General features: G+C 41.8%; 1 protein-coding gene across 6 annotated transcripts; it reads right to left on the bottom strand.

Annotated features, from left to right (window-relative positions):
• Positions 1–1,996: 1,996 nt before the first annotated feature.
• Positions 1,997–27,433, bottom strand: PLEKHA8 (pleckstrin homology domain containing A8). 6 transcript variants are annotated; one of them, XM_015853708.2, is made up of 14 exons: positions 27,171–27,425; positions 19,585–19,701; positions 18,815–18,970; positions 17,743–17,867; positions 16,958–17,116; positions 16,143–16,183; positions 15,268–15,425; positions 13,160–13,313; positions 12,682–12,767; positions 11,946–12,004; positions 10,733–10,863; positions 10,103–10,173; positions 8,756–8,817; positions 1,997–7,868 (listed from the first exon to the last, which is right to left on the bottom strand). In XM_015853708.2, exons 1-14 carry the CDS (start codon positions 27,208–27,210, stop codon positions 7,671–7,673), a joined length of 1,557 nt encoding a protein of 518 aa, XP_015709194.1. In that variant the 5' UTR covers positions 27,211–27,425; the 3' UTR covers positions 1,997–7,670. The 6 variants fall into 6 exon arrangements, with proteins under 6 accessions (XP_015709194.1, XP_015709195.1, XP_015709196.1 ...); XM_015853709.1 differs by lacking the exon at positions 27,171–27,425 and adding an exon at positions 22,791–22,879; XM_015853712.2 differs by having other exon boundaries at positions 7,752–7,864; positions 27,171–27,429.
• Between the last annotated feature and the right edge of the window lie 214 nt (positions 27,434–27,647).

Here is a 27,647-nt window from a genome sequence, read left to right as displayed (position 1 = left end):
ATTCTTCAGAAGAGCCCAGCGTTGCCCCCATCTCCCACCCTGGGGCCCAAGATGATGAATAAAGCATGAGGTGGGCAAATCCAGCCATGGCTATTTATACATCAATGGCATTATGTCTATTTACAGGCAGAGAACATGAATCTTTAAATTAGAAAAATCAGTAGTGAAATAGCAGGAGTCAACAGGCAATTGGGAAGCTCAGCATTCCCCTAGGAAGGGGACAACTCCTCAGGGCCAAGTGCCTGCCCCTTGCCACCCTGCCTGTTGTTACCCACACAAAGCCTTCTGTTCTGTGGCTTCTGGGCAATGCACTCATCACACAGCGTGGGATGCAGCGTGTCAGCCAGCACTGAATCCCTAAGCTGAGGTTCGAGTATCAGGTGGTGGGGACAAGCACGGTGCTGAAGGCACAGGGCTCCCTCGCGCCTGGTACCAGCTGCCAAGCAAGAAAGCAAGTGGAAAAGTGTGACCTATAGGAAACTATGTGAAGCACGCCTGTCTCTGGAGGCTACAGATGAGCTGACCATACCAACACTGGAAACAGATGCTAAATTAATTGGAAATTATTTTGGCAGAAAGCCATCACTGGAGCAGGAACCTCAGTACAGAGACTAATCAATGCAAAATGTGTTTTTAAGTCTCAGACCTGTTTAGATTTGAGAAAACAATGAGTGGGTCTCCTTTTGGTGTAGCTGCAGGAACCTGCACAGGCCATACACAAGTTCATCTTTTGGGAAGCAGTGAAGTCCATGCTTACATACTGTGGGACAGCAACAGGGTCTACTTTGGACTTGGCAGGGAATCAGGCCATGACTCCTTGAGTTCATGTCTTCTTGACTTTTGGCTCTGCAAGGATGCAAGGATCACCAGTTTCAGCTCCTCCTGCTGCAGGCAAAGCACTGGCATCAATGGTCACCCTTGTTCTAGCGGTGGTTAAATAGCAAAAGATCATTGGAAGAATTTTACCAAATCTTGAAACCAAATATGGGCTGGAAAAAGGAGAAGGTTAGGGGAATGCAAGAATGCATTGAAACTTGGAAAAGCCTTTTTCCCTAATGTGCAAAGTCAGGGGTTGAACCTGCACTGCCATAGAATAGCTTGGGTAGGAAGGGATATTAAAGCCCGTTCAGTTCCAACCCCCTGCATGTCAGTCCCATGCTGCCTTACTGCAGCAGGGTTTCTAAAAGAAAACAACTTGGGAAAGGTTTTACTCTGGTCAAACCATTGGTGCTGAGGGCTTGCATTGCTTTTCTTTCTTCAAATTCCAGTTGTTTTATAGTATTTTTCTATATGGTAGAAGACTATTCCACTATCTTCTGGTCACTGCTGAATCTTGAATGTGTCCTCCTTACACTTTCTATTTAAGCAGTAGCAACTGTGTGTTCCTACAAGACCAATGCATTCAGCACACCACCACTTATTTGGAGCCACAGATCTGGATTCCTGTAGGGACAGGAATTTAACAGGCCTCCTGTCAAAGTCTATGACCTTTATTCATGAACATCACAAATTCTGTCAAAGCTTTAGCTGAGCTCTTTCTGCAGTTCATATGGGACCCTCCAGCAGCAACAGACTCGCTTAGTTTAACCAAAAGAAGTTACTGCGGAGAAATGCTTGCCTGGGAGCTTTGCACACAACATTTCCATTAGAGCTCATGCGTGCACTGCTGCTGGAGAGACAGGGCTATGGAAAGACAATCAGATGTGACAGATATGCGATAGTTCTGCTCTTGCTTCCTCACTCTGTTTATACGGAGAGAGAAAAGGGAATGAAAAAACAACAGTTACATCCACAATACATAAAGGGCACTTGTCTTCATCTCATCTCAAGATGACCCCAGATATCTGAAAACCTTGAGATGCTCCTAAGAACAGATTCAAGTCCAGGCAGAAGGTCATTGTTACCTGCAATTGTTACACTCAAATCCACTGATGGTGCCAGGCTGGTTTTTGTAAGCACAGCCTTCAGTGATTTACATTAGCCAAGGACCCACAACTATATGGCCAATACAGCTTTTATTCTTGTAATCAAAACAGGCTCCATGTGTGTTAACATTCTTCATACAAAGATACACACAGGCAGTTTCTATGAACCAGAAACATACTGTTTGACTGTTCACACAGTACCTAGAACAAATGCAGTCCTGAAGAGCACTTTAGGCCCTCTGTTGTAATAAAAAACCCAAATCCATGCAAGGAAGAAGTAAGATTTTAAAACAAGCTTATTTAAAATAAGTTTATTACAATGAAATAATAAAAAAGTCGGGTAAAGGTCTTAACACTACTCAAAAAAAACCCAAACAAACAGATGCTGTATCACGTGAGAGATGATGCAGATTGGAAAATCCAAAGTATTTCAAGATTGAGCTGCTTATGACAGCAAAATCTGTGCAATGCTTACACTGGTGGAGGTGATTGCTGGGGCATGAGCAAGCCCTTAGAATTAAATTTAAAGTGTGAGGCAATATACCTTCTCTTCATCTGACATCTCAGTAAGGCTCACTGTAAGCTCAGCTCGACATTAATAAGACGAATGCCCAAAACTGGATTGAAAAATGCAAGAAGACAGAAATGGCTCAGACACCATATTCTGGAATGCAATTTGCTTGCTTTGTTTCAAGTAGACAAAAATCACCAGCTTTCAAGGTGGCTTTAAATGAAGGAATCGAAGAACAAATGTTGAGACCCCTAAATGCTGCAATGCACAATAAAGTAAGCAAACATGAAACTTCCTTGTTTCCATATCCTGATTCCTGCTCAATACAAAGTTTTAAAAGAAGTCTTTAGCACATCCAGAGTATTCGGGGTGCTCGCACATGGAATGCTACACCGAGAAAGGGATATTAACAGATGCCAACTAAAGGCCACATTTTGAAGAAATCCACGCCAATGTAAGAAATCTGTCAGTGAAACATATGCCTGTGCTCAGACTTCAAAGCAAGTCCTTAAATCCTTCTGTGAACTGAGTGGGATGAGCTCCTGAGTGGGTTTGCTCAGAGGCAGAGAGCGTGCTCCGGTGTCCCCATTGCACATGGGTGATGTAGAGCATCAAACTGCGCAGGGTTTGCTCACTAAGGGGCTTCTTGCTGAAGCCAGCAAAAAGGTAGGAATTCAGTTATGAGCTCTCCCCCTTCTCTGCTTTGTTATGCATGCAAAGAAGAGAAATAAGCCCATTAAAAATACAAAACCCTGTGCTTTTACTCATAAGAGGTAGAGCTGCCAACTGTGAAATGTTCTGATTTAAATTTCATCAGTGAAATTGGCATGGTTGTCCTGGCAAAGCATCTCAAACCAGGGCAAAGCTTCAAAGAAAAGCAACACATTCTCCATCCAGCTCTGTCCTTGCCACACAATTCAGATCTGCTTTTCAAAGTTTCCCATTTAATGACTTATAAAACTTCTTACTTCACACTGCTAAGGAGATGCTTTGGCTGGACAGCAACAGCTCTGACAGCAAAGAAACCGGCAAATGGTAGGAAAGGAAGGGGTGGGAAACAAGCGGGGAAGAGGAAAGATAAGGCAGGAGTGCGCTAAGGATGTTTTTTGTATCTAAAATTTAGGGGTCTTTAAAGCTCTTCACAAAAACTGAAACAATGATAAAAAGAGATGGTGAAAGGCTCCAGTGTAAGCACACAGACAGTACCATTCTCTACAGTGGTCCGCATCCCTTTGCCAAAGGGCATCAAAAAACAACCGGAGCACATTTTGGGCATACTTCTATATGGACAGCCGAGCAAGTGACAATGTTCAATCTATGAAACATTTTTAAAGCAAACAACTGCAACCTAATCCTGATGATGCTTTACAAAAAGCTTGTCAGCAAAGGTATACAGTCCTTAGTGCATTTGTTGAAGGGAGACCCATATTACAACAGTATCAGGACAAAATGAGACCTCAGTGCTAAAGCTCTTGAGTATGCAGTTCATACTCTACAATTGTAACATCAGAGAACTTCAGTATGCAACTGAGTGCGGCGTCTTAAAATAGCACAGGGGGCTCCAAAACACAGTTTGTTTTAAAAAGAAATACATAATAAATAACAATAAATAAAAGCCTCCCATTGCTAAGCAGAACTCAACTGAAACCATGTAGGAGCTCTGCTCTAATGCCAACAGCGCTGTATTACAAAGATGTGTGGATAATCTCTACTGAAATATGCTGACAGCCATTATTCAGCACTAGATTGCACTATTTTTCAGGTTGCTTTGGGACTTACCATGTCTCAGCAAGGATGTGAGCTGGACAGACTTTGTCCATGTCACGAGCTGTATCAGAGTTCTATACCCAGCTGTACTTATTTCTTAAAAAGCAGCCTGACTCTCCTAGGGTAAGGCTGTGATTACTCTTATTTTGCCATGGCTAAGTAATATCCCTGAGAATATGCAACTGTTGGACACTGAAGAAAACAGCTGAAAGCACTTCTAAAGGAAAGGGACACCAAAACTTCAGACCAGTGCAGTTTAAGAAATTAAAGCAGTTCGTGTAGAGTATACAGAGCAAGGGTGCTGTTATCTGAGAGTCACATAGACTGCTATCTGTATACAGGTCAGTTGTTTATAAATGTCAGCCACTAAACAAAGAGAAAGAAACCCAACCCACCACCACTAATCAACGAGCCAAATAAACAAAACACCACCTACCTCTTCTCCAATTCTAAATTTGAGAGCCAAAGTTAGTTGCTTGTCCTGTACAGTTTCTAAAAATTAGAACCCTCTTCTATGCTTGCCAAATAAGAAATTAATTATCTAGCTGTGTATTTGTTTATGCGTAACAAATGTGGTCTATTGCATCCTTAGAGGTATAACTTGGAGTTCAGTTTTGTAACATGCTGCAGCATTTCTCAGTGGTGGTTTGAAAGATAGGATTCTTAAGTCTTAAAAGTGCTCAACATCCTGCAAGAACAGCGCACGAAGCAGCACAGGTTTTGAAAGCAAGGTGACCTTGCTCAGTTCCATCTCTACACGTTCTCTGTTAAACAACATGGCCACCAGCATCTCCTGAAGCCACCATCTTCACACAATGTTCCCAAGCCTGCTCTGAGGGCGGATGCCGTGCTAATTACAGAACTTGCACTGCAAATTACTTCCTATTTGTTAGAAGAAATAAGAACTGTAGATGTTAGTAATTGCTGAAACTAGTGGCCAAATGAAGCTGTTTAGTTCCTTGCTTAAGAAATAAACCTCCTTTATTTCTTGTATCAAATACTGTGCTTGGCACGCTACTAACAAGCCAGTGGTTCTCTCACTAGTTGAAAGAAACCAAGCAGAACAAATGAAACAAAAGCAAAAAACGCCCAATGCCTTTAAGTGCTACATCTGTTTTCCTGGTACTGAAAAAGCTTACAGAAAAAAAAAGGAAGTAAATTTTCATCGTGATTTCACTATTAATTTTTAGAGAAGACCAATCTCTTCCTGCTCTCCCCACACACTCCACTACTCTGTGGCAATGCGGTCTCTATTACCTTATCACGGCACTAAGACCTATTACAGAAAAGTTTCCCACATAATAGCTGAAAAGGCCGAGGAAACCACAGGGGGTGGAGAGCTGGTTGTTCTGCTGTAGGTATGGGGTTTTTTTTGCATTCGTACTTCAAAGAAGCAGATAGTCATATCTCAGAGGCTCCCCGCTTCATTTTTAACACTGCAAGTAGAGAAATAATTGAATGGAGCTTTGGTCAAAAGTTTTGACTTCATATTCAAATAAATATATACTAATTAAAATAAGAAAACTCCAAGAACTATAAAACCCCATATCCTTCTGATTCTATCCTGGTACACGTACGGACTATAGATAGGCACAATTCAGAAAAGACAACGGAAACAAGAAAGTCATACTAAAATGCCCAATTACAGTTCTAGTATCTTGCTTTACGCACCAAGTGTTCTCTTCACTCATCATATGCTTTTCTTCAAGCCTGTAATGCTAGGCTCCTGAGAAAAGATCAAGTATTATGTATGCAGAGAGGCTGCTTTCTCAGAATGATGCAGCAGGCCTGCAGTACATTCATTTTAGTCAGAATGTGCTTTTCAGCTTAGCAAAAGCCAGTATTTATTCTGTGAGTATGGTGGCAACAAAACTTCTCCCGTATTTATGAGGATTTACTAAGTTTAAGGACCTCATTAGCATTAGCCTTCTTTCCTCACGAGTTAGACTCAGCTCTTTGGACAAAGCCATCCAAAGCCCTGTGTCACTACTGAGAAATCCACTTATGACGTGAATTGGTAGTAAGTAACTCACAGTGTTCTCATCTTCAACATTAGCAGGAATTTTGTCCTTTTATGTATGTCATCATATGCCCATTTATGTATAACAAACTATCTAAAAGGACTTCTTTATCACTTCTAATAGCAACAGTGCTATTAGGAGCACATTTTTATCTGTATCAGTAAAGGAGGGAAAGAGCAAATTGTACGTTCTTCATTCCTAGCCAATTCTGCATAATTGTAGATTTTAAGGTCTGCAAATGGCATAATGAGCAACAACTCAGTGACAAATTCTAGCTCTCTCTAAGCTTTGCTACTTCATGCCCATTTTCATGAAGTCTTGGCCTATAATAGCAACCTAAGGACTTCAGTAAAACCTGCTTTTTCAACTGCTACCTGTATTCAATTTAAAAACAAATACATTTTTGTGTGAATTTAATTTCAAAAAAATCCTAAACCCAAAGTACAGAAAGAAAAACACTTTAGTAAACCAGGATGTTGGATGTATTTTCAGTTACATGTGTAAAATGCTGTTTAAACTGTCTGGGCTCTGTAGCTCTGTGCCAGCTGAGATTCTGGGTCACCTGCCCCAGCAATGGGACAACATGAGGCAGAGGGAACAACGGTGGTACCAGTGCAGACAGAATGGCATTCCATGCTCACAGCCTTCCATCCTCTTGTCATGCACACGCTTTTCCTTCCTGCACCACAATATATGTTGCAGCAGGCTCATCTCAAGCAATATGGGCAGGAACATCTTCTTGCTGTGAAGGGCACTAGGGGAATTTTCCTTTAGATATGGCTCACTGTCAGGAGCCAGAAGGGAAAATGTGGTACAAACAGGTAGCCGGGACAGAACACAACAGCTAGTTTCCAAGGCTGGTTCCCTATGGAAGCTCAGATCACCAGCTACATGTGCTCATGGTGAAGATCTCTAACATTTGTAGAGATGCTGCACTAACCAAAAAAGAAACAAACAAACAAACAAACAAAAGCTTCAACCCAAATTAAGGTAAAAACTGACTGCATACCTGTTAAGATGGCATTTAACCACACTTCTCTCCTGCTACCAAGGTAACAGTAACTCTCGTTAGAGTGGGCAGCACAGGGCATGGGATAGTCCAAGCCAGCAGTGCTTGCTCTGCTGCATGTGCAGCTCCCACACAAAGCGTGGAAGCAAAGGGCACATTCTGCTCTGTTACTTTTACAGGGTGAAGGGAACAGGGAGTGAGGCAAGTGAGAAACAGTCCAAAACATTCATCACAGACATAGTTATAACCCAAAAACGAAACGGTACCTCTGCATTTAAACACAAAACAAGCACAAGAAATAAAAACCATACATACCCTTCCCCCCAAACACTCACACCTCTCCCACCTGAAAAGCTACAGCGAACAGAAATGATGTTCCAAAAAATCTTTGTTAACAGACACAGTCCCTGAAGTTTTAAGACGCTGTCTTACTGTAGTCATACCACCTCATCCGACTCCAAACCATGTACTTCATAGAGAGTGTCCAAGATATTTAGCTGCTTTTCCATGGCTGGTAAGTAAACATTAAGGTCCCTCTGCATTGCTTTATAAAATGTTTCCTCCTGAGGATCACAGTCTTCAACAGACAGAGCTGCTACGAAGTCTTCATACGTCGGAGCTGCCCTTAAAGCTAACTGGGGAAGGAAACAAAGCTTTTAGAACAGAACAGGAAAATAAACCCAAGTGAAGCTGTGAAAAAATTCTAAGACACTCAAATAGCCTAAATTTAATACATTGACAAGTACATGGATATGTTAAGTCTATTAACTGATAAGGAAACTAAACTGTTTATTATCTCTGTGTAGATCCTTAGTGTAAGACATCCTCAGAAGTGCCTGATTTTTAGGAAGTGTCAGTTTATCCTATTTTGTGATAGCAAAGAACAAACAACAGAAGTTTAATTAAACTGAAAATCCAAGTAAGTCCAGATTGTTAGGGAAGCTCCCAACCCAGAATCACACACTTCAGCACTGAACCCTCACTCTCAAAATGCTTATTAGAAAACTCTCCCCAGTATTCCTGCTTCTCCCAATCTCAGCTGTGATCAGTAGACTGAGGCATTCCTTTTTATTACAATCTCAGTAGTAATTCCCATGGAAAGACACAAGGGGGAGACGGCAGACTGGACAAAAAATAAACTACTGGAGCCAATATATTTGACTCCTGTCACAATCTACATCAGCCCTTCTTGAATGCTCATACACGAAGAAAGATAAATCCTCAAGTAAGCAATCTCAAAAGTTCACTTATTTTAACAGGCCTGCAAGACTGAAGTGCAAAACAAACAATTAAAACAATATGCATGCAAAAATAATCCATTTCAGGTCCAGAAATCAAGTTCCACCCCGAAAGCTCAATGCTAAATACCATGATAGCTACAGTCTCCACTATGAGGATAAGATTTGACAAAATAACCTACTTATTTTAATGTTTCTATTTTTAATACCACGTTAATTAAAAACAACAGAGGCTCTCAATAACAAGATCCCCACATTTAACAGTAGCTAAGAAAAGCACTTACCGCAAAGACGCCACGGACAACCCAACCATGGTGCTGCCGTAATGTCTTTCCATAAGCATTGTCTTAAAGTAAAGAAAAAAAAAGAGATACATGTATGGCATTTAGCTTTGTATCACCAAGGGATATTACAGCTTAGGGAAAAATAGTCAAGGATATATTATTGCTACTTTATGCAAATGATTGCTTTAAGCATTAAAGTTACGACTGAAAGGAAGGAAAAAAAGGATTCTGCACTGGGGTCTCAGCTCTGCTGTCAGTCTCCTGTAAGTCATCCATGGCAAGTAAGCATTCTAGCAGACAGGAAGACAAAGGTAATTATTTGATTAGCTGTGCTTCACAACTAACTTTTCCTCTACGATCTAGCTCTTAGTTCAGTGTAAGTCTGAGAAAATGTTACATGGGGTGAAATTATTCCATAGGCAGATGTTTAGCCAGCTTCAGTCTAGGCAGCTAACTCAGATATTGAATGAGAACCTTCTCTTTACATTTGCAACTCTGTGCCCCTCTTGTGAGTGCCCCCCAAGTGTAGCCTTGGATGAAGATCCTTATGTTCCTAGATAGCTCCACTTTCATATAGAAAACATTCTATATACCGAATGAACACCTTTGAGCCTTATTTTCCCAGTTTGTTACTGCCATTCTTCAATATCCTTGGCTTTCACTTTAAGTATCTGGTATCGTGTTATGGACTCTCTGAGCTGCATCAAAATAATCTCTTTTGCTGCATTTGGATATTTGCTCAGAGAACTGCAGACAGTCATTCTTGAAGAGCATATGAAGTCAGTAAAAGCCTGCAATATGAAATACTCATCATCTACCAGTCTAATGACTGGCGGATATATCCTTTTTATCTTTACAGTAAGAGACAATGTATGTGGAAGGTATACAGCAGTAAGAGCAAAGAAGAAAGGGGGAAATAAGTACTGTGTAGTAAATAGCATTGACAAGTCTACTCTCTTCCTTAGCAACAAAAATGGAGGCCAACTTCTCAAGGAACTGAAGAAACAGAACAGCAACTGTGAATGTGGGAATGCTCTCACTGTATTCCAGTGGAGAAAATGGGTTGAGACAAAGCACTTTTCTCCTAAGATATGTCTGTACCCCTTGCCAGCCGTATTCCCATTAAGCAAATATTTATCTGGCACTGAATCAAGACCGACCAGTTATTTAGGAATCTGCTCGATGATTGTCACTTTTGAAAAATAGAAATTACCAGAAAAAGCTGTGTCTTGGAGGTTATTTACATTATTAATCACTGAAGAAAAGAAAACATATTCAAAACAAGAAGGAAAACAGCTAAGTATGTAAATTCAGAAGAATGTGAAGAATAAAGCAACTGTTACTTACTCAGAGCTGTTTGGATATTCTTTTCTCCATTCTTCACTTCTGTCAAAAACCCTTTCAAGAACTTTAAGCCTCTGCCAGAATGAGACAACAAAACAAAGAGAAATCATATTTAGAACAAAGTAGGTACCCAGTTTGCAGTAAAGTTCTGTAGGTTTCGTAATGTCAGTGCATAGTCAACTGCTCATTTAAGCACATCAGAGGGATATTCTGGAGCCAGTTCAACACTCACTGCTTATAAAACTCAGAATTACAGAACCATTTTCAATCTGAACAAAGAAATGTAGCCATGTCCTCCAGCCTCACTTCCAGCTTAAGGAAAAAAACACTGCTAAAACATTTGTGCTGAAGACTGAAATGATCTGCCTGATGTTCTGTCCCAGCAGGAGCAGTCTTCACTGAAACTTGTTCTGTTGGTTTGTTTCCTATAGAAAAAAAGGCCATCTGTGATTACTTTTTCAGGTCTTTTGATATAGTTGCTGTGACACAACTATAGATAATACATTAATCTTGAGCCTAGTCAACTTATTTGGAGCCTGTGAAAGTAAATAGTTTGCTCCATATTCATAAGCTTGTGCTGACCCTTTGTTGCACTTTGATTGTTTAGAGCTGAAATAGATATAAAGCTGTTACCTTTTCAGCCATAGAAGTGCCTCTGTAGCAGAGTTTCTAACTTGTGCTACACCTGTACTGACTTCATGGAGCACTATCTTCTGCAGGGTATCAAACTCTTCTTTGTTGGTTATAAATTTCTGGTTTATTTTCTGGAGGAAAAAATAAAACAAGAGGCAAAGCTTTATGTTTTTAAGATCAAACAGCACCCTGTCCCACGCATTCCACTTATTTATCATAATTCTTTCCTGCAAAGTGATATTACAGATACCCTCTCTACAATCAGTTCCATCCTCTTAGGCTCATTATGTGTCAGTTAGATGTTGTATTGAGGGGCATGGTTTGGTTTGAAATACTGGTGATAGGTGGGAGGTTGGACTGGATGATCTTAGAGGTCAAACCTTGGTGATTCTGTGATCCTGTGGTTGGGTAGCTGGCAGGCTTATGTCACACTTTCCCCAAGGCTGCACACAGCCCCATATACACCTGGCTAATCAAGAGGGGCTGGATCAGCCTTGCACCACAGCACTGCCTGGTTCTACCTGCACCAGGACTTGGCTCCCACTGTGAGCCCACCACAGAATGCAAACAAAAGCAAATGGCTCGGTCAAGGTTCTGCATTTTTATTTATTTTTTAACTGCATTCTTCCAGTGTTTGTTATCATACACTCAGGAGATATGTTTTGCTTTTTTTCTTTTTCCCCTCATCCTTGGGAAAAAAAAAAAGCTATGAAGAACCTCACTTTGAATACATCTCATCTCAAGTAGCAAACCTTTTCAGACTTAGAGCTGGAAGAACTTTCAGGAGAATCTAAGCTGAAGGATTAGTTCCCAATTTGCAGTTGCTGAGAAACTGGTTCTTAATGAGCTAATTTGCTCCTTCTTGGCTGAGGAAAGGTGTTTCTTTCCTGTTTGAGCAGCAGTCTAAAGTTAGTATTGATATCGCTACATTATGACTTATGATCTTTTCAGCCCAGAATCAAAGTCACGTAGAGTATGTAACAGACATTTTACTCAGCAGCCAGTTATATATCAGCACAACTGTTGGATTTACTAAACACATGTACTGTAAAGACAGGCTTAGGAACATTTCAGCATCCTGATCTGGCACATAGCAAAACTATCAAATGCTATAAAGCCTTCCAGAATTGACTACTATGACAGAAATTCTTGGGGTCTGGCAGCTAAGGCAGATATTTTGTTTAAAAAGGCAATGTTAAGAATCAACAGTTACCTTGATGTTACCTACAAAATCCATTTTAACAGGAGCAAAAACAGTTGGTCCCAGCTTGTCTAGAGAAAAAGAAAGGGTATATACTTTAAAATTATTACGTTTTTCAGTCCTCACATCCTAGTAACAATTTTATCTACTATCTTAACAATCCCTCTAAAAAGTAGGTGAAACTAGAAGAACAACATGAAATGAAGTCTTTCTTTGGTGGAGAACAGATCTGTATTGGCTGGTACAAGTGTTAAAATACACATACTTTCAAATGCTAAGTCTTCAGGATGCACGCTTGCAAGGACTTTATACCCACTGTTAGATTCAGGGGCAAAGGAGGTGAAGGACTGCACCAGCTGGAAACAGAAATTATTTGGGGCATGGGGGGAGAATCAAAGAGTGACAATAGATAGTACAGCTGATAGTGTGTAGACAGCTGTACTGGATGTATAAGGAATTACATGCTGTTCTTTCGAGGGGAAAAAAAATTACTGTTCCAGACACAGCCATAGATCTCCAGACAGCTTATACATGAGTCCTGTCTAAATGAGAGAGGATCCTCTATAAAGAGCAAGAATGAGAAACACCTCCTAGTACTGGTCACATTAATTCTGCTGGAGGGAACCGCTTCTATTACATTAATTCAGAGAAGTAAAAAATTTGCCAAAACAGCTGATCCATCTTTTCTCCCAGCTGGTGGCAGATAAAAGGACTCAGATGCACCACAGCATGACAAAAAGCTGCTTACCCAGAACAGGTACAATTGCATAACACGATTCCAGAAACTCTTCTGTTGGTATGCCCTCTTCCTCCTGAAGTTCAATATCACTGAACCTGGTGTCCGAGACAAGCAAGAAAGACTGTTACTTTAACAGTGTCTTTTCTGTAACAACTAAAAACCAGAACTGTTCCACGCTTACTTAATTTGAACAGAATTAAAGTTTATACATATGAAACCACCAACATGGCTTTTGTTTTAATCATTTAATGACTGCAGAAAATACACATCTGGTGGCATGTGAAGCATGTGGTTACAAACAAGGGAAAAGCCCTCTCACTCCACTCTGTACAACTGATTTTACATAGGGCATCCTCATCCATTTCTGTGCTGTACGCATTCTTGTTACACATTACTTCAGCAAATAAAGAACAGACTTGAAAATGAGTCAGTTAAAGGCTCAGAAAGTTTTATCATCCTCGTGATTTAAATCTGCAACGTGTACTACCTATTGCTCATGACACTGAAGAAAGTAGGAAACCCATTTTCATCTTCCTCACACAGAGTCAATCCACTTAAAGAACTTGTTTCTGACTGCAGAAAATTGTGGGCATTGAGGCTTTCTACAGCTTGCAGCTTGTTCTCTCCATCTTCCATTATGCCTTAAATTCAAAAGGAAACAAAAGAACAATGTAAATAGAGAAAGAAAACAGCCACATTCCTATGCTATTGTTACCGTTCCTCATGAAGCGTTCTATTTGAAGGAAGGCAATAAGACATCTGATCATGTGTTTTCCCTGCCAGCACTATGATACCACACTTCCACTGCTTTCAGCTAAGACAACACTTAGACCAGTCCCCTCTCCACTATTTTTAATCAGCCAAACCAAGCACCAGGCTGCAACCTCAGCTAACTCATGCATCCTCAGTAAAGATAACCTTAAGTAGAGAAGAACTTTGAAAAAACCGTTATACACAGTTCAGTACAGACTCATCTGTTTGAAGGAAAATAGTTGTCACCCAGCTATAGATTCCCCAGTATTGATAAGCAGCACTGCCCATTTTCAGAAACTGACTTGTTTGCTTTTCTTGGTAAGTAAAATGCCTGTTTAGGTGGGTAGTGCTACGATATTAAAGGTTGCTACATTCTTGTGATTTGAAATAGTATCCTTGAAGTTTCCCAGAAAAAGACTGTGTTATCTTTTTCCCCAGCATTGTTTATTTTAAATCTCCTTTAGGGACAAGTGCATCTGCTTCATATGGAGGACTACAATAGCACTTACAAAGCCAAACTTAGATAAGTATTATATATCCAAGAAAGGTCACATCCATGCATGGCAAGATCTCCTGACCTCATTGAAAACTGCTGATAATAATTTGAGAGGCAAAAATGTACATTCATAGTACCCGCAGTGTACAGGCCATGTGCCAAAGCACATCCTACTGCCACACCATCAAATTTCTCAGGGAACTTGTCTTTCCAGGAAAGGAATACTTTTCATTGCCAGTGAAGATTTATAGACCTGAAGTGAAATTGAGCTTCTGGCAGAAGAGATTCAGCTGTACCAACTCTCTTCCTCGGAAGATAGCCTGAAAGCAAGTTTGCAGCAATCCCAGTGATTTGCAGAACCACTAAATAAGCTTGGAATGTGTGCTGGGTGAAAAGAACCATTCACATCTGATAACAGCAGCAGCTAAGAGACTTCACCCATGATCCCCAAGGGAAAAAGAAAAAAAGACTTCAGCCATTACTATATCCCTGCCTCATTTCCAAGCATATAAACTCTGGTAAGGAACTAGAGTTTGAAGGATGTCACTGATCTGTCCTGCAAAAAGACACAGGAGACAGAGAGTAAAGAAACAGCTCATGTCCACAGTGACTCCGCAGGAGTGCCATGCATTAGGACCAGGGTCTTTTGAAATTATCTAATTCAATTAGTAAGCCGTAGGAGACAAAAGAGCAACAGCTCTGAGGTGCAGAAAGGTTATAGTACTTCAAATGTAAAGGGAAATCAAAGAGAAGATTTTCATAGGCTTGATTTCAAGGCAGCTGGGAAAAATACTGGGGGCTGACACCTCTTATCAGACTAGGAAGTGTAGGTGCTTTCTAATATACTCTGTTGGAAGGAAAAAATGTTTTGTTTTCCATAAATATTTGTCAGTGCAATCTTTAACAACTACAAGGTCAACCACTCTGACATAGGCACCTAAAACTTCTATGCTCCTTTCTGACATTGCAACCCTATATACTAGCAGAGGTACTGGTTTTCCCAGCAGAGAGCCTCAGGGAATTAAATATTTGTCCACAGATCAAGAAGAGCCCATGCTCTCCCAGAACATATCAGTGCTCATGTCAAACAGCATCTTGAGGAGCCTGCACCTGCCCCAAAAAAGAACTTTTTATTTCTTCCCCATTCCATCCTGAGATAACTATCAACGAGGGAAAGAACTACACTGAGAAGACTTGACAACGGGCAAATATCAGACTATAATACACTGACATTCCCTCTCCCAGGAAGCAAAACATCAGCAGCACCTTCACAGGCAGCCTACACCACCCTCCACTCATACTGAAAGAACTGACAATGATGGATAAAAGATGGTACACATACTTACCTGCCGAATCTTCTTTGATGTGATCCTCAACAGAAACATCACTGCTCGCCTCATTTGTTTCCAAGTTTAAGCATGCTAGACTTTTTATAAGGGTTTGCTCCAGCTGGTTATTTTCTGCTTTTACAGAGCCATTTTCACAAGGGTTCAATTCCATCTGTCTGAAGAAAGTGAAGGGATAATGTTTAGTATGAAACAGTACTTCTTCCTATAAAAACACACAAATAACAATACAGGAAAAACAGTGGCTAGAAATTACATGCTGTCACAGACTGCTCTGAGAAAAATAACTTCTCTACAACAATAGAAGGAATCAGGCCACCTAACCACACCAAGTCTGATGCATATTAACAATGTCAGTTTTCAGAATACCAAATGTACTGGCAATGAACTTTATGCAATCAAAAAAATGATTACAAAAAATGGAAATCACGGGCAGGTATTGTAACCAAAAACCATCCCTGTGTTAGTACTCTTGAATACCATAAATGTAACATATAAAGACAGTTCTTGCCATTTCATAATATTTCTTGCCATAAATAATATAGCTTGCCCTCCATCAATACTTTTATGAGCTTATGGAGTGGAACCTAAGACGTAGGGAAGGGTACTGAGGTAGAAAGAGATGGCTGCTGACTGGCCAGGAAGCCGCACAGATGGCTGGGGAGGAGAAAAATAAAAGGGAAAATGCTGAGGAAGAAAAGACATGAAGTGGGATGAGCTAACTCCTTTTTGTTTCACCTGTTTCCAAGTATATGACTTAGAGCAATATAATTCTACCTGTACTCACTACTGGTAATATCAGAATAAAAACATGGAAAAAACAGACACTGTCAGAAACAGTTTAGATAAAGATTTATAGTAAAGATTTACTATACCTTTCTGTTGAGGTGTGACTGGACAAGACTGAGTGTTTTATCTGTAAGACAAGAGCAAGTAAGTGGGGAGATCCTCTTTATAATAACAAGACTGTACTGTGTTTCAGGACTTTGCATTTTAACAAATGCAAACTGCAGCTAGCAGAAAAGGTGGGCATAGGCCCAAAAGCAACATATAGAGAAATATGAAAAATATGACAACATTATTATACTGGAAATAAAAAAAAAACACAAAAGAAAAAAGATTGCTTCTTCCAGCATCTAGCTATCTAGCAAATACCATGTGAGTGAGACAATATACAGCACATGTACAGAACTAGGGCAAAGTGTTCTCCTTGCAATGGCATTTTCTTTATTTAAAAAAATACCTGAAAAACTTGGATAACACAAAGCCAGGCACCAGATACAGCAAAGTGAACTCACTTCCCAGATGCAGTGAAGAATCTACCCTACATGCACCTTAACCTGCTGTTTGCCAGAGATGCAAATGGCAATTTTACATTTGTAGTTATGGATTCAAGATGGTCATTAAAAAGATAAGCTCATCAGCCCCTGTTGGCATGTTAAGACAGGTGCAATGCTGCAGTAACTCAGGAGTATTAATTGCTGTGAGCTCCCACAATGTATTTTAAACATCTCTGTCTGCAGCTGGATCAGGCCCTGAAAGTTAATGGTTGATAGCTTTCACCTATCATTAAAAGTTAAGAGATTGGCCACAAAAATAAAAATTAACTAATTGCCTGCTTCCAGAAATGTTACTTTAAGAAATGGCACCTCCCACACCAAAACTGATAGAAAAGGATACTGGTCCTTACCTTGTTTGTTCTGAGAACTGCTAAATGTGGGGACCCAGGAGGGGTCTGATGTAGTAACTCTGAAGTAAAGGCAGTATTTGCAATTTGCATACATTCTTCAAGAGTCTTCAGGAAGGTGTCACAGGTTGATTTCAACAGAGCTCCCACATCAATCCCACTCTGTAGGAACGGACCAATTGGAACACACAAACACACCGCAGAAGGTCAGCTTGAATCAGCTAACGTTTACAAAGCCCATAACTGCTACAGTCATGATTGCTGTTTGGCAAAGCATCTGCTGCTGAGAGAACCGGCATCCCATATTACTGAGCCCATGCCCCTTTATAGCATTGCCTCTTTTGTCAGTTTCTCTCTTCAACAAGCAGAGTAGACTTGTATTTTAACATCTATGCCTTTTATGTTACACATCTGTGATGTTAAAAACCACATTAAATGTAAGCCTTGATGTATTCAATAGCAATACTCCAGTATTATCACTGACAAGGGAAATGAAAGTGAAGAAATGAGAGAATAATCTCAAGATAACAGTAACTTCAAAAATCCCACAAGCAAAAAAATAAATAAATTACTGCAATTCAAAAACACACAGAATGAAGTAACACATTGTCAACAACAACACAGTATTACTTCATTTAAACAAGAACTGTTCTGTGGGTATGCCCACAGGTCCTCAACAGAAAGACAGTGCAACAGTAAGTGTGAACAAATACCACACTGGCTAACCAGAAGAGTTCAGAAAACTTAATTCATTATAGAAGAGGTCTACACCAAAAATAGAGCTGTACCTCTGGTTCTGATCCAGCAGAAATGCTGGCTTCCTTAGTTTTATGCACTTGTTGAACAAGAAGGTTACAGTACAGTCTAAGTTCAGACATTTTAGTCTTCAAGGCTTCTGTGTTTTCAGTGAACTCTAAAAATGAAAAAAAAAATAATAATAAAAAATGTAATATTGAACTCAGTGTATCCATCTTGCAGTATGTGATTTTGTAAAGCTGCTGAGACATTATAATCCAATCTAATTCAATGAATACTACCGTGTTTCAAAACATTTTCTATAAATTCAAAAAGATGAGCTGGGTTGGCCAAAGATTACACTTGTGACTGGTAAATATGTTTCACTATTTGATGCCATAGGCAGGATCAGCATGATCCTAGGCTTACAGCACAGGAAAAAAACAAAACAAGTAGACAATATTTAACCTCATCGGACCTTATAAATAAGACTAAATCCCTAGATACTGTATTTTTGTTTGTTCATTTTCACTAAATAGCAAACAATTACACTGTGAGTTAAAGGACTGGGATTCTACCTTCTAAGCAGAAAACACTGGAGAGAAAAGACATCTGCTTTCAAGTACAAAACTTAATGTCTGTTTTTGAGTCATAGAACAGTTGAGGTTAGAAGAGATCAGCTAGTCTGACTCCTCTGTTTAAAGCAGGGACAGCTAGAGCAGGTTGCTCAGAGTCAAGCCCAGACAGGTATTGAATACTGCCAACAGTGTACTCCACAACCTCTCTGTGCCACCTGTTCCAGTGCCCAATCACCCCTAAATAAAGACATTTTGTCTTGTATTAATGGCATTTTGTGTACACATCTTGTATTCGCAGAAGCCATCAGCACAGTTTTCAAAATACTTATACACAGAATGTTTTAAGGAGAAGTATTCAAATCCCTGCAGTGAGAGCTAATGCCTGACATCGCTATCTAGAGCTACCACATCTCGGTGTTTATCAGCACCAGAGGCCTGAAGCCCAGTTTGGACACGGTGATCAAGTACTGATTTTGTCATCTTTGTGTTTCATCTACTAGGGACAGGGAAATAAACAGCAAATGTGACAGCAGAAGGGATTTCTTGCCTTTTTCCTTTTGAGTCCTGCTGTCTGTCAGACAGGCTTTCGCAGTTCCTAGTGCAACCAGCCACTTTTGCCTCTCAACTGCATTTCTCGCTTTCATATAGAAATGTTGCTCCCCTGGGATGATCAGGTCCATTCGTGTGTTATCTGCAGGATGAACTAAAAGCAACACAGATTTCAGGCCAGCTCCTACACCCTTCCCAGCCCAACTGAATATCCCAAAGGATATGCTAGGTGGCAGGTTAAACCCTGATGGGAGAGTAGGAATCTATAGCCTCAAAACTCCCCCACGGTCATTTTATTACTTCTCTTCTGAGCAAGGGAATAGACAGGACATGTGTTCAGCTGTGGGACAAAAGGCAACGAAAGACAGCTTTGCAATCAGTACAGTAGCATTTATGAGCCGCTCCTCCCATGGACAGCAAACCCATTTGAGTGAGCAGTATCAAAGTTCTTTACCCGTATTTCTAGTTTTAGCACTGTGTGCACAGGAGGAGTCACTTGAACTTGGTGTTCCTCCACCATGGCTCATGAAAGAACAGTGACACACCTCCATGTAGAGTATACACTGTATAAGAAACTTGCAGCTCTTCTAACATTTTCAAAATACTACAGAATAAAAACTTGTATATGAATCAAGTTCCTGAGTTACTAGAAAAACGTAACATCAAGATAAGAGCACAAATAGCTCTCACGACCCGAAATCTTACCTCAAATGCAATATATGCTTATTAGCCACACCCTGTGCAACTGCATCATTGCATCTGACTTACCTTGAATTTCACACACAGCCATTTGGATGCTTCCTTTGCAACCCTTCCAGGCATCTTCCTGAGAATCATAGTAGGACAAGATACCACCACAGAGAAGAAACCAACGAGGCTGCCAGCCTAAAAGACAAAATGGCATTTCTCAGTTACTGCACCTCCTGCAGCTACACCACCTCTCTAATTCACAACTTGCTGCAAATTAGGCCCCAGAGATTCTTGGTTCCCCCAGGAAAAATAAATTGTTTGAACAGGTAACGTTGTGACAGGTCTGGATGCTGTACTCTACAACCACTGCTTGCCAGCAATTACACATCCTTCCTGCAGGCAGATGGACTTGAAGGCTGTCACCTACACTCCGGAGGTATGTTCCTGAGATGCCATTTTCAGTAGTTATACTAGCATGGTATCACGGACTCTTTCTCTCCTCAAAGCACCTTGTCAGTCCACCATCTCTCAGTTCCACCCACAGTTCCTCAATCCACCCCTTCATGCTCTCCAGAAGCTACCACAGCTGTCTTGTCTTCTGTATTTTCCCTTCAGAAAGGCCCTTCAGAAAGGCCCAGTCCAACTACCTTCAGAGGCAAAGGGCAAGATCTTAAACCAAGAAAAAGAGGGGGATACACTGATTTCTGAAAGCTGTCTTTCAACAAAGCTTTTCTCAATAGCTCATGAAACTCCCACGCTGTCCCCTATAAAAAGCAGCCTGTAATTAATAACTTGCACTTCTGGATCCATTCCAAGAGAACAATGAAAACACCAGGCTAGACTAAAACAAATAGTTTTGTGCATTGCTTTTGCCCACCCTGCTTCCCAACTTCAGAACTAAACTATCCCTTCTGTTTTCCTCTTTTGGAAGCACTACTCCAGCATGAAAATATATAAACAAACAAGACAAAGTAGCCATCATTTATTTCTAATTAAAAACTAAAAGCTCATTAACCTAAGAATAAGTAAGAGAGCAACGTCACTGGAGCAAATCAGCTTTCAAGCCTGAGCTGCAACAAGCTGCTCTGCCCAGGGCCAGAGCTGAAATACCCATGTTCCACACTGGGTCAGCAATGTAACTGGAAAAAACACAGCCACCATGCACCCAGCACACAAGAGTCTGAGCACATCTCCTAGGAGGAGTGAGCTACTTAGGGAACTGGGTCTGTTTAGCCTTGAGAAAAGAAGGCTGAGAGGGGTCTTGATCCAGGTTTATAAATACCTGAGGTGTGGGAGCCATAGTGGTGAGGCTGGTCTCTTTTCAGTAGCATGTGGGGACAGGACTAGGGGTAATGGGATGAAACTACAGCATAGGAAGTTCCACACAAATGTGTGCAAGAACCTCTTTACGGTGAGGCTGACGGAGCACTGGAACAGGCTGCCCAGGGAGGTGGTGGAGTCTCCTTCTCTGGAGATATTCAAGACCCGCCTGGACGCCTACCTGTGTGACGTGGTGTAGGGAGCCTGCTTTGGCAGGGGGGTTGGACTCGATGATCTCTAGAGGTCCCTTCCAACCCCTACAATTCTGTGATTCTGAGTGATTGCTCTTATCCAGATGGCTTTAAGCCAATGCTGTAGCCAAGCATGGTTCACCCTTAGAAAGCCCCAGAGCCCCGGGCAAATAGTAGGAGATAGGTTTTGTTTTGCGTATAAGCATTGGCACAGCAGGAAGGACAGCCTGGTCTATACATTACCAAACCTTAGGGGAAATGGGAAAAAAATGTAACATAAAGCCTTCTTCATCGTCTTCTAAAGCTCCTCCACTCTTTTCTAGAAGAATATAAAGCGTTGTAAATGCCAAAGCATTCTCAAAGGTTCTTTATTTTGCTTGAATGGTAAAAATTACAAAGATTGAAACATCGAGAAAAAGAAAAAATAATTAAAAAAGAAAACAACAAGTTTGGGTTTTATTTGTCTCATCACCAAAATAAAGCATCCTGAAATCATTATTTGTATGGAAGAGCTCACAGAAAAAAAAAGGAGGTGACTGTTCAGCAGAGAGAAGCAGTTCATTGCTTCAGACACTTGATGGCACAGATCCAATCCCTTAAATAACACAGTGTCACAGTCAATACAAGCCTCTAATTCAGGAGATCCTGCTGGTGCACACAGACTATTTCAGCTTTGCTCATGCAGCTGATGCTCTGCTAAATTGCATCTCATCAATCGAAGGCATAGCTATCAATTAGCCAACACACCAAGCACCCTGCCCCATCACTTCAGATGTGGGTTAAAAATGTCATGAGTCAATATATTTTGTTGAGGGTTGTTTGTTTGGGGTTCATCTGCAGTATTAGCAATTATCTGTCTTGCTTTGCAGAAGCTGACTCTATTAAGAAGGCATTAAAAGTACAAAGGTAGGACAACTGTTCACTTGAGCAGCATCTATTTTCTGAGCACAATCACTAATGTAATAAAAATGCACTTTGGTAAAAGTAAACAATAAAAAAACCCCAATCACAGCAGGATTCTGTCAGAAGATGCTGTAACCACCTGGTTCTCAATGCCACCGGAAGGTTATCCTAAACAACCAGCTAAAAATAGCACGTGTCTGACAAATCCCGGACGGTGCAATGGGGATACAATCTTCAACTACAGGCGCTTTGCATTCACAGACAAGCAAAGGGCAGAGAAAGAAAATGACAAAGAAAAAGCAGCAGAAAGATATTTCCATGAGCATAAATGTTGGCTTTATTCGGTTTTATTCTCTACCCATAAACTCAAGCAGGGATACTGCAATTGCTGGAACACAGGCTTCATGTGAGATAGAAAGCTAAAGCCAAACCTCTGGTGAGAGCACTAACACAACATAGAATTTACTGAGCCCATTCACATTGCTGGGGTACAGGCAGGACACAAACGTAGCTCCTGCTTCCACAGCTCGTCTTAGAGGCACAGGGTTGTTAAAAATAAACACCCAACACATGCTGGTTACGGTCCAAATACAAGCCACACTTTGTGAAACTTGAAGTTAGTACCTGCAATTGGAAGACCCAATATTGTTCACTACAGAAACAAACATTCAAGCAGTTTCCCTGGTCTGAGAGAACTTCCATCACTACACTTCAGGAAGTCTGGATGAGGCTATTGCTGAGTAAACTTGACATTTCTTGATAACACAGCTGATATTTGGGCAGAATTCAAACTTTAATGTTACACAATTCAGACTCCAGAAAGCTCTGGTTCCAAAGAGCCGAGCCTGGAGAAACAAAAAACAAACTAACCCACATTTGAAGACACGTAGATCATGTCAGATATCCACAAAGCCAAACCAGATGGGAGAATTACATAGTCAGGAAGTCAAACTGATGACCTGGAAAACAAGCTGCAATTAAGAGATGCCAATTCCAGTTGCATTTCTGAAAGGCACAAAGGCAAGACACACAGGCTTTTATTACTACTTGCATCCCAGGAGAATCTTCTAATCTTTACGCTTACTAATTTCATGAGCTTCAACATAAGTCTTTAGAAAAACATACACAATAAATAATCCTTGGATTTCTTAGACCCGAACTCATTGTTCAGGTAGCACCTATTGCCCAGAATATACCATCTTCTTATCATGTAACTGTTACTTACAAAATGCCTGCCCTCCCATGATGAAGAAAATAAGGTCTGTCATGTGTCCAGTTCTGGGCTCCCCAGTACAAAAAAGACAGGGATCTCTTGGAAAGAGTCCAGTGGAGGGCCATTGAGATGGTGAAGGGTCTGGAGCATCTCCCCTATGAGGAGAGACTTAGGGAACTGGGTCTGTTTAGCCTTGAGAAAAGAAGGCTGAGAGGGGACTTGATCCAAGTTTATAAGTACCTGAGGTGTGGGAGCCATAGTGGTGAGGCTGGTCTCTTTTCAGTAGTGCATGGGGACAGGACTAGGGGTAATGGGATGAAACTATAGAATAGGAAGTTCCGCACAAATGTGCGGAAGAACTTCTTTACAGTGAGGGTGACGGAGCACTGGAACAGGCTGCCCAGGGAGGTGGTGGAGTCTCCTTCTCTGGAGATATTCAAGATCCGCCTGGACGCCTTCCTGTGTGATGTGGTGTAGGGAGCCTGCTTTGGCAGGGGGGTTGGACTCGATGATCTCTAGAGGTCCCTTCCAACCAAGAATTGATTTCTTTTACCTCTTAGAAGACGACATTCAGTTCTCATGTCCACATATTTAATGCTATCACTCAGGAACAGCATTTAGAATAGGAGTATTTTGCATAGACAAAGCTTGAAAGTTTCCCTTTTCCCCTGAAGAAGCAACACAGGTAATGGGTTATCCTGACAGAAGTAACGTGCACCAGAACTGCTGCCTCTCCATACAGCCTTCCAAGGCTTCCACAGCAACCTTCTCCCAAATGCTTTTTCTCCTAGAAGTCCCACAAAATCCAGCCCCATTCCAAACATAACTGTTAGCACAATACTCACAGCACCAGAAAAGCAACCTGCCTGCACAGAGCAACTACCTGCATACCTGCAAATGAGCTCTACAGCCACACCTAGCTACCCTTGAGAGGAATGGAGAGTATCATCCCAGCAACCAGGCATTTTTAAAAGGGCCGTTGAAAGGACAAAGGGCAGAGATGGAACTGATTGCTGAGAGTGATGGAGGCAAAAGCGCAGCAAATCTGCTCACTAATCTGCACTAATTTAAGTCATCCTAAGCAACAAAACATTCACATATCAAAAGCTCCGAGGGATTCCCCTCCTCTGTTTGCACTTCCCCAGCTTCTGCCTGTGACCTGTGCTGTGGTTAACCTGCTAACCGCAGTCAACGCGATGACTTAACCAAAACACACAAGACAATCTCTACCATCATTCTGCCCCACCTCCTGCTTGTGCTCCTGTGATCACTTATTATTCCCGTGCAGAAGGGCAGAATGAAGAGGCACCGGTACTGCAGCATACCTGGTGGGAAGTGCTGCGCTGCTCTGCAGCTCCCCTCACCTACAGAGGAGACACCTTTCCTGCAGCCTCTCTGCTGCAAAGCACGGCGCTCGTTTCTTTAAAGGTATCACAGAAGCAAGATTGCTGCATGAAGAAAAGCAGGGCAGTGAGGGAGGTGTCCTTGCAGGGAATGGATGGGAAAGGTCAAATCACACAAACAGCTACACAAAATGAAAGGACTAACACCCAGCCTGACAGCAGCCACGGTCAGTCGCCCTTCTCATTTCATGCAGTCAGAAGCTGGACTATAACCAGAGCCAAAAAGAGGGGGAAAAAATGATAAACAAAAGCTTTTGGGAACCAAATGTTTACTTAATGTGCAGTTTTCAATTACTTCCTCCATCTCTAGATACAGAGAACTTCATTTTTCATAGCTTTGTATTGAATAGACGTGTGTGTATGCCCCGTTCTGAAAGACTAGATTTCTTAAATATACAAATCAAAGACTCACTCTAAGCAGTGCCATCCAAAGATCCACAGATATACACATCCATAGCTTTATACATTTGAAAGGGCATTCATTTAAGTTTCAAAGCTTCCCCTCAAGTTGCTTAGGGAAGTCTGAATCATTAGAGACAAAAGTAACTTCAAGCTTTACATGAAGCCTAAAATGCACTGCTTGGTGCTGGCTCTGTGCATCTTGGAACAAACTGCAAAGAATTCGGAGCGTAATAATACGATTACAGTGAAAAAAACCATAAAGGCGGATGAGAGGAGCCAGCTGTGGTATGTGGTGCGATGCAGCATCACCGACAGTGGCACGAATGTGAGGGTGCCTCAAGGAAGATGAATTAGGCAGGGTTAGAGTTACTCAGCAAAGGGAATGTTTAAACACCAGGAAAAGGTTACAGAAAGTAAAATCAATCAAAGCCGCCTCCCTGAGCATATAAAGAATGCTAGGCAATATAAAGAATGCTAGGCAAATCAGTGGAGGCAGTCAGCAGTTTCCTTTCTAATGACTAAGCTGCCTTTGATCCACAAGCCAAGACCTGATACATCCCATCCCTTCCAGAGTCAGCCTCAGTCCTGCCTGGGGCCAGTTAACCCAGGTAAATCGTGCCTTATGATGAAGATCTGAACTTAATTGAATTTCAGTAGAAAAATCAATCTAAGTGCTAAGCTGATACACACATAATTGAAGGAAGGTATTCCTTGACTCCACCCTATTTCCCTTTGGATAACAGCAGCTTGCTCGCTCTATAAACCTTGTGAGAAATCAAAATCCCAGCTTATTTTTACAAGGCAATCTCCAAAGAGTAAAGAAATTTATTGTATTAATCAGCATGATTAACAAGAAGTGTGACTTGCAGCTTGACTTCAGCAGAAGCATCACGTGGGAGGCAGCTTCTAAGCAGAAGTGAAGAGCCTGAGTGTGCAATCCATCTCTGCTCTCTACTTTTCTCTGTTCTGCAATCAGCATCCCCCCCTTGTTTGGGACACATTACACATTACAGCTTCGCAGCCAGAAGTCTCCTTTGACACTGTCCATGCCAGACAGCTCTAAGCTGGAGGACCAAAGAGGCATAGGGAAGGTACAGGGCGATGCTCTTAGCACTCAGACTGCTGGCTACAATAAGCCTCAAACTTTCACCAAGCAACACTAACTGAGATAGAGTTTTGGCAAAGGATAAAATGTAGGAATTTTGAAGATCAAATTGCATGCTTTGATGGCAGACTTGGCTGAAGCTGCCTAACTTACGTGCCTTCAAGATTTAAGATATCCAGTGTTTAAGGTTTTGTAATAGGAAGTTTGCTGAGACATCACATATCTGTCAAGTGAAAAAGTTCTACCGCACTTAACACTTTAGCAACCATTCATGCAAAGGGCCCCATTCTCCTAAGGTTTAATCTCTTAAGGTTTAATCTTAAGGATCACAGAAAAGAGCATCTGATCCAAAGCTACTCTAAGGAATGTGCTTTAGCAGAGGAGTTGGACCAGATGGTCTCTGGAGGTCCCTCCCAATCCCTACACCTGTGTAAGTGTGAGAATATACGTGACCTTAAAAACAAAATAGTAACAATGACATTGAGAAATCACTGTTTGGTGACCACTGTAGTGGGAGATAAAACAACTCTAAATTCTAAGGCCCAAACACTCAGAGGAAGCTTGGAGAACCTATGTGTATAAATCACAACAGGGATTGAGGTTTAACACCAGAAGAAAACCTATCTCCAAGCAGAAATCAATCAACACTAACTCACGTTATCCTAATCTCCAATAAAGCAAACAAATGTGTTTATTATGAAACGAAGTAACTTGTTTGAGCAGAAAGGCAAGTTAATCCGTGTTTCAGTTGGCAATCTGAGCATTCCAACCTTTGCCCATGGTAAACCCAGTTCATTTCCTAATTGAAACATTCTCGCTATCAACATGTAGGTCATAACAAAGATATAGGATTTCTTACAAACGACGGGGTAATGCCTAATAACACCGCAACCCGCACGGAAAGCCGAGAACGGCTGTTCCCGCTGCACAAATCCCACAACATAAGGGCGTTTAATAACGAACAAACCCACGCTCAGAGCCCATAAGGCGTGAAGGGGCAGAGCGGCAGCAATACCCCAACACAGCCGACCCGCCTCGCTCCCCCTACCCAGGATCCAGCGCCCGGGTATAGGGAGGCACGGCTGACACGGCTGCCTCCCCATCAGACCGGAGGGGCAGCGACTCACCGCTCAGGTAGTTGGTCCACTTGTACAGCACCCCTTCCATGGCGCCCGGCTCCCGCCCCCATGCAGCACGGCCGGCCCCCAGCTCGCTCACGCCGTTGGGCGCTGCCGCCCGCCGCTCCTGCCGGCACCCAGGGCCATAGCGGGGCACCGCCCGCCCTGCGCGGCACGGCCCCCGCCGCTACGCTTCTAGCGCAGGGCGCACCCAAAGAACCGCCCCGCAGCGCTACGGTTGCGTAAAACGTTCCGAGAATTGCAACTCCGCTCGACGAGCACGAGAAAGGAGGAGGGAGCGGGCGCAGCACGGCCGAAGCAGGTGGCCTCCCGCAGCCAATAGGATGGCGGCCCTGCTGACGGCGCCGGCTCTATTGTGCGGACTGTGCTGCGCTTCCGGGAGCTCAGAACCTCTCCCATTGGTTTAGCCACCGAGCCTCAGGAAAGGCTGCCAATGGAAGGCTGATTCTGCTCGAGATGAGCCAA

This window comes from Coturnix japonica, chromosome 2, assembly GCF_001577835.2.
Source record: "Coturnix japonica isolate 7356 chromosome 2, Coturnix japonica 2.1, whole genome shotgun sequence".
In the NCBI taxonomy this organism is placed as follows: domain Eukaryota; kingdom Metazoa; phylum Chordata; class Aves; order Galliformes; family Phasianidae; genus Coturnix; species Coturnix japonica.
The sequence above is the reverse complement of the archived record's forward strand: the minus strand, read 5'-3'. Positions and strand labels throughout refer to the sequence as shown.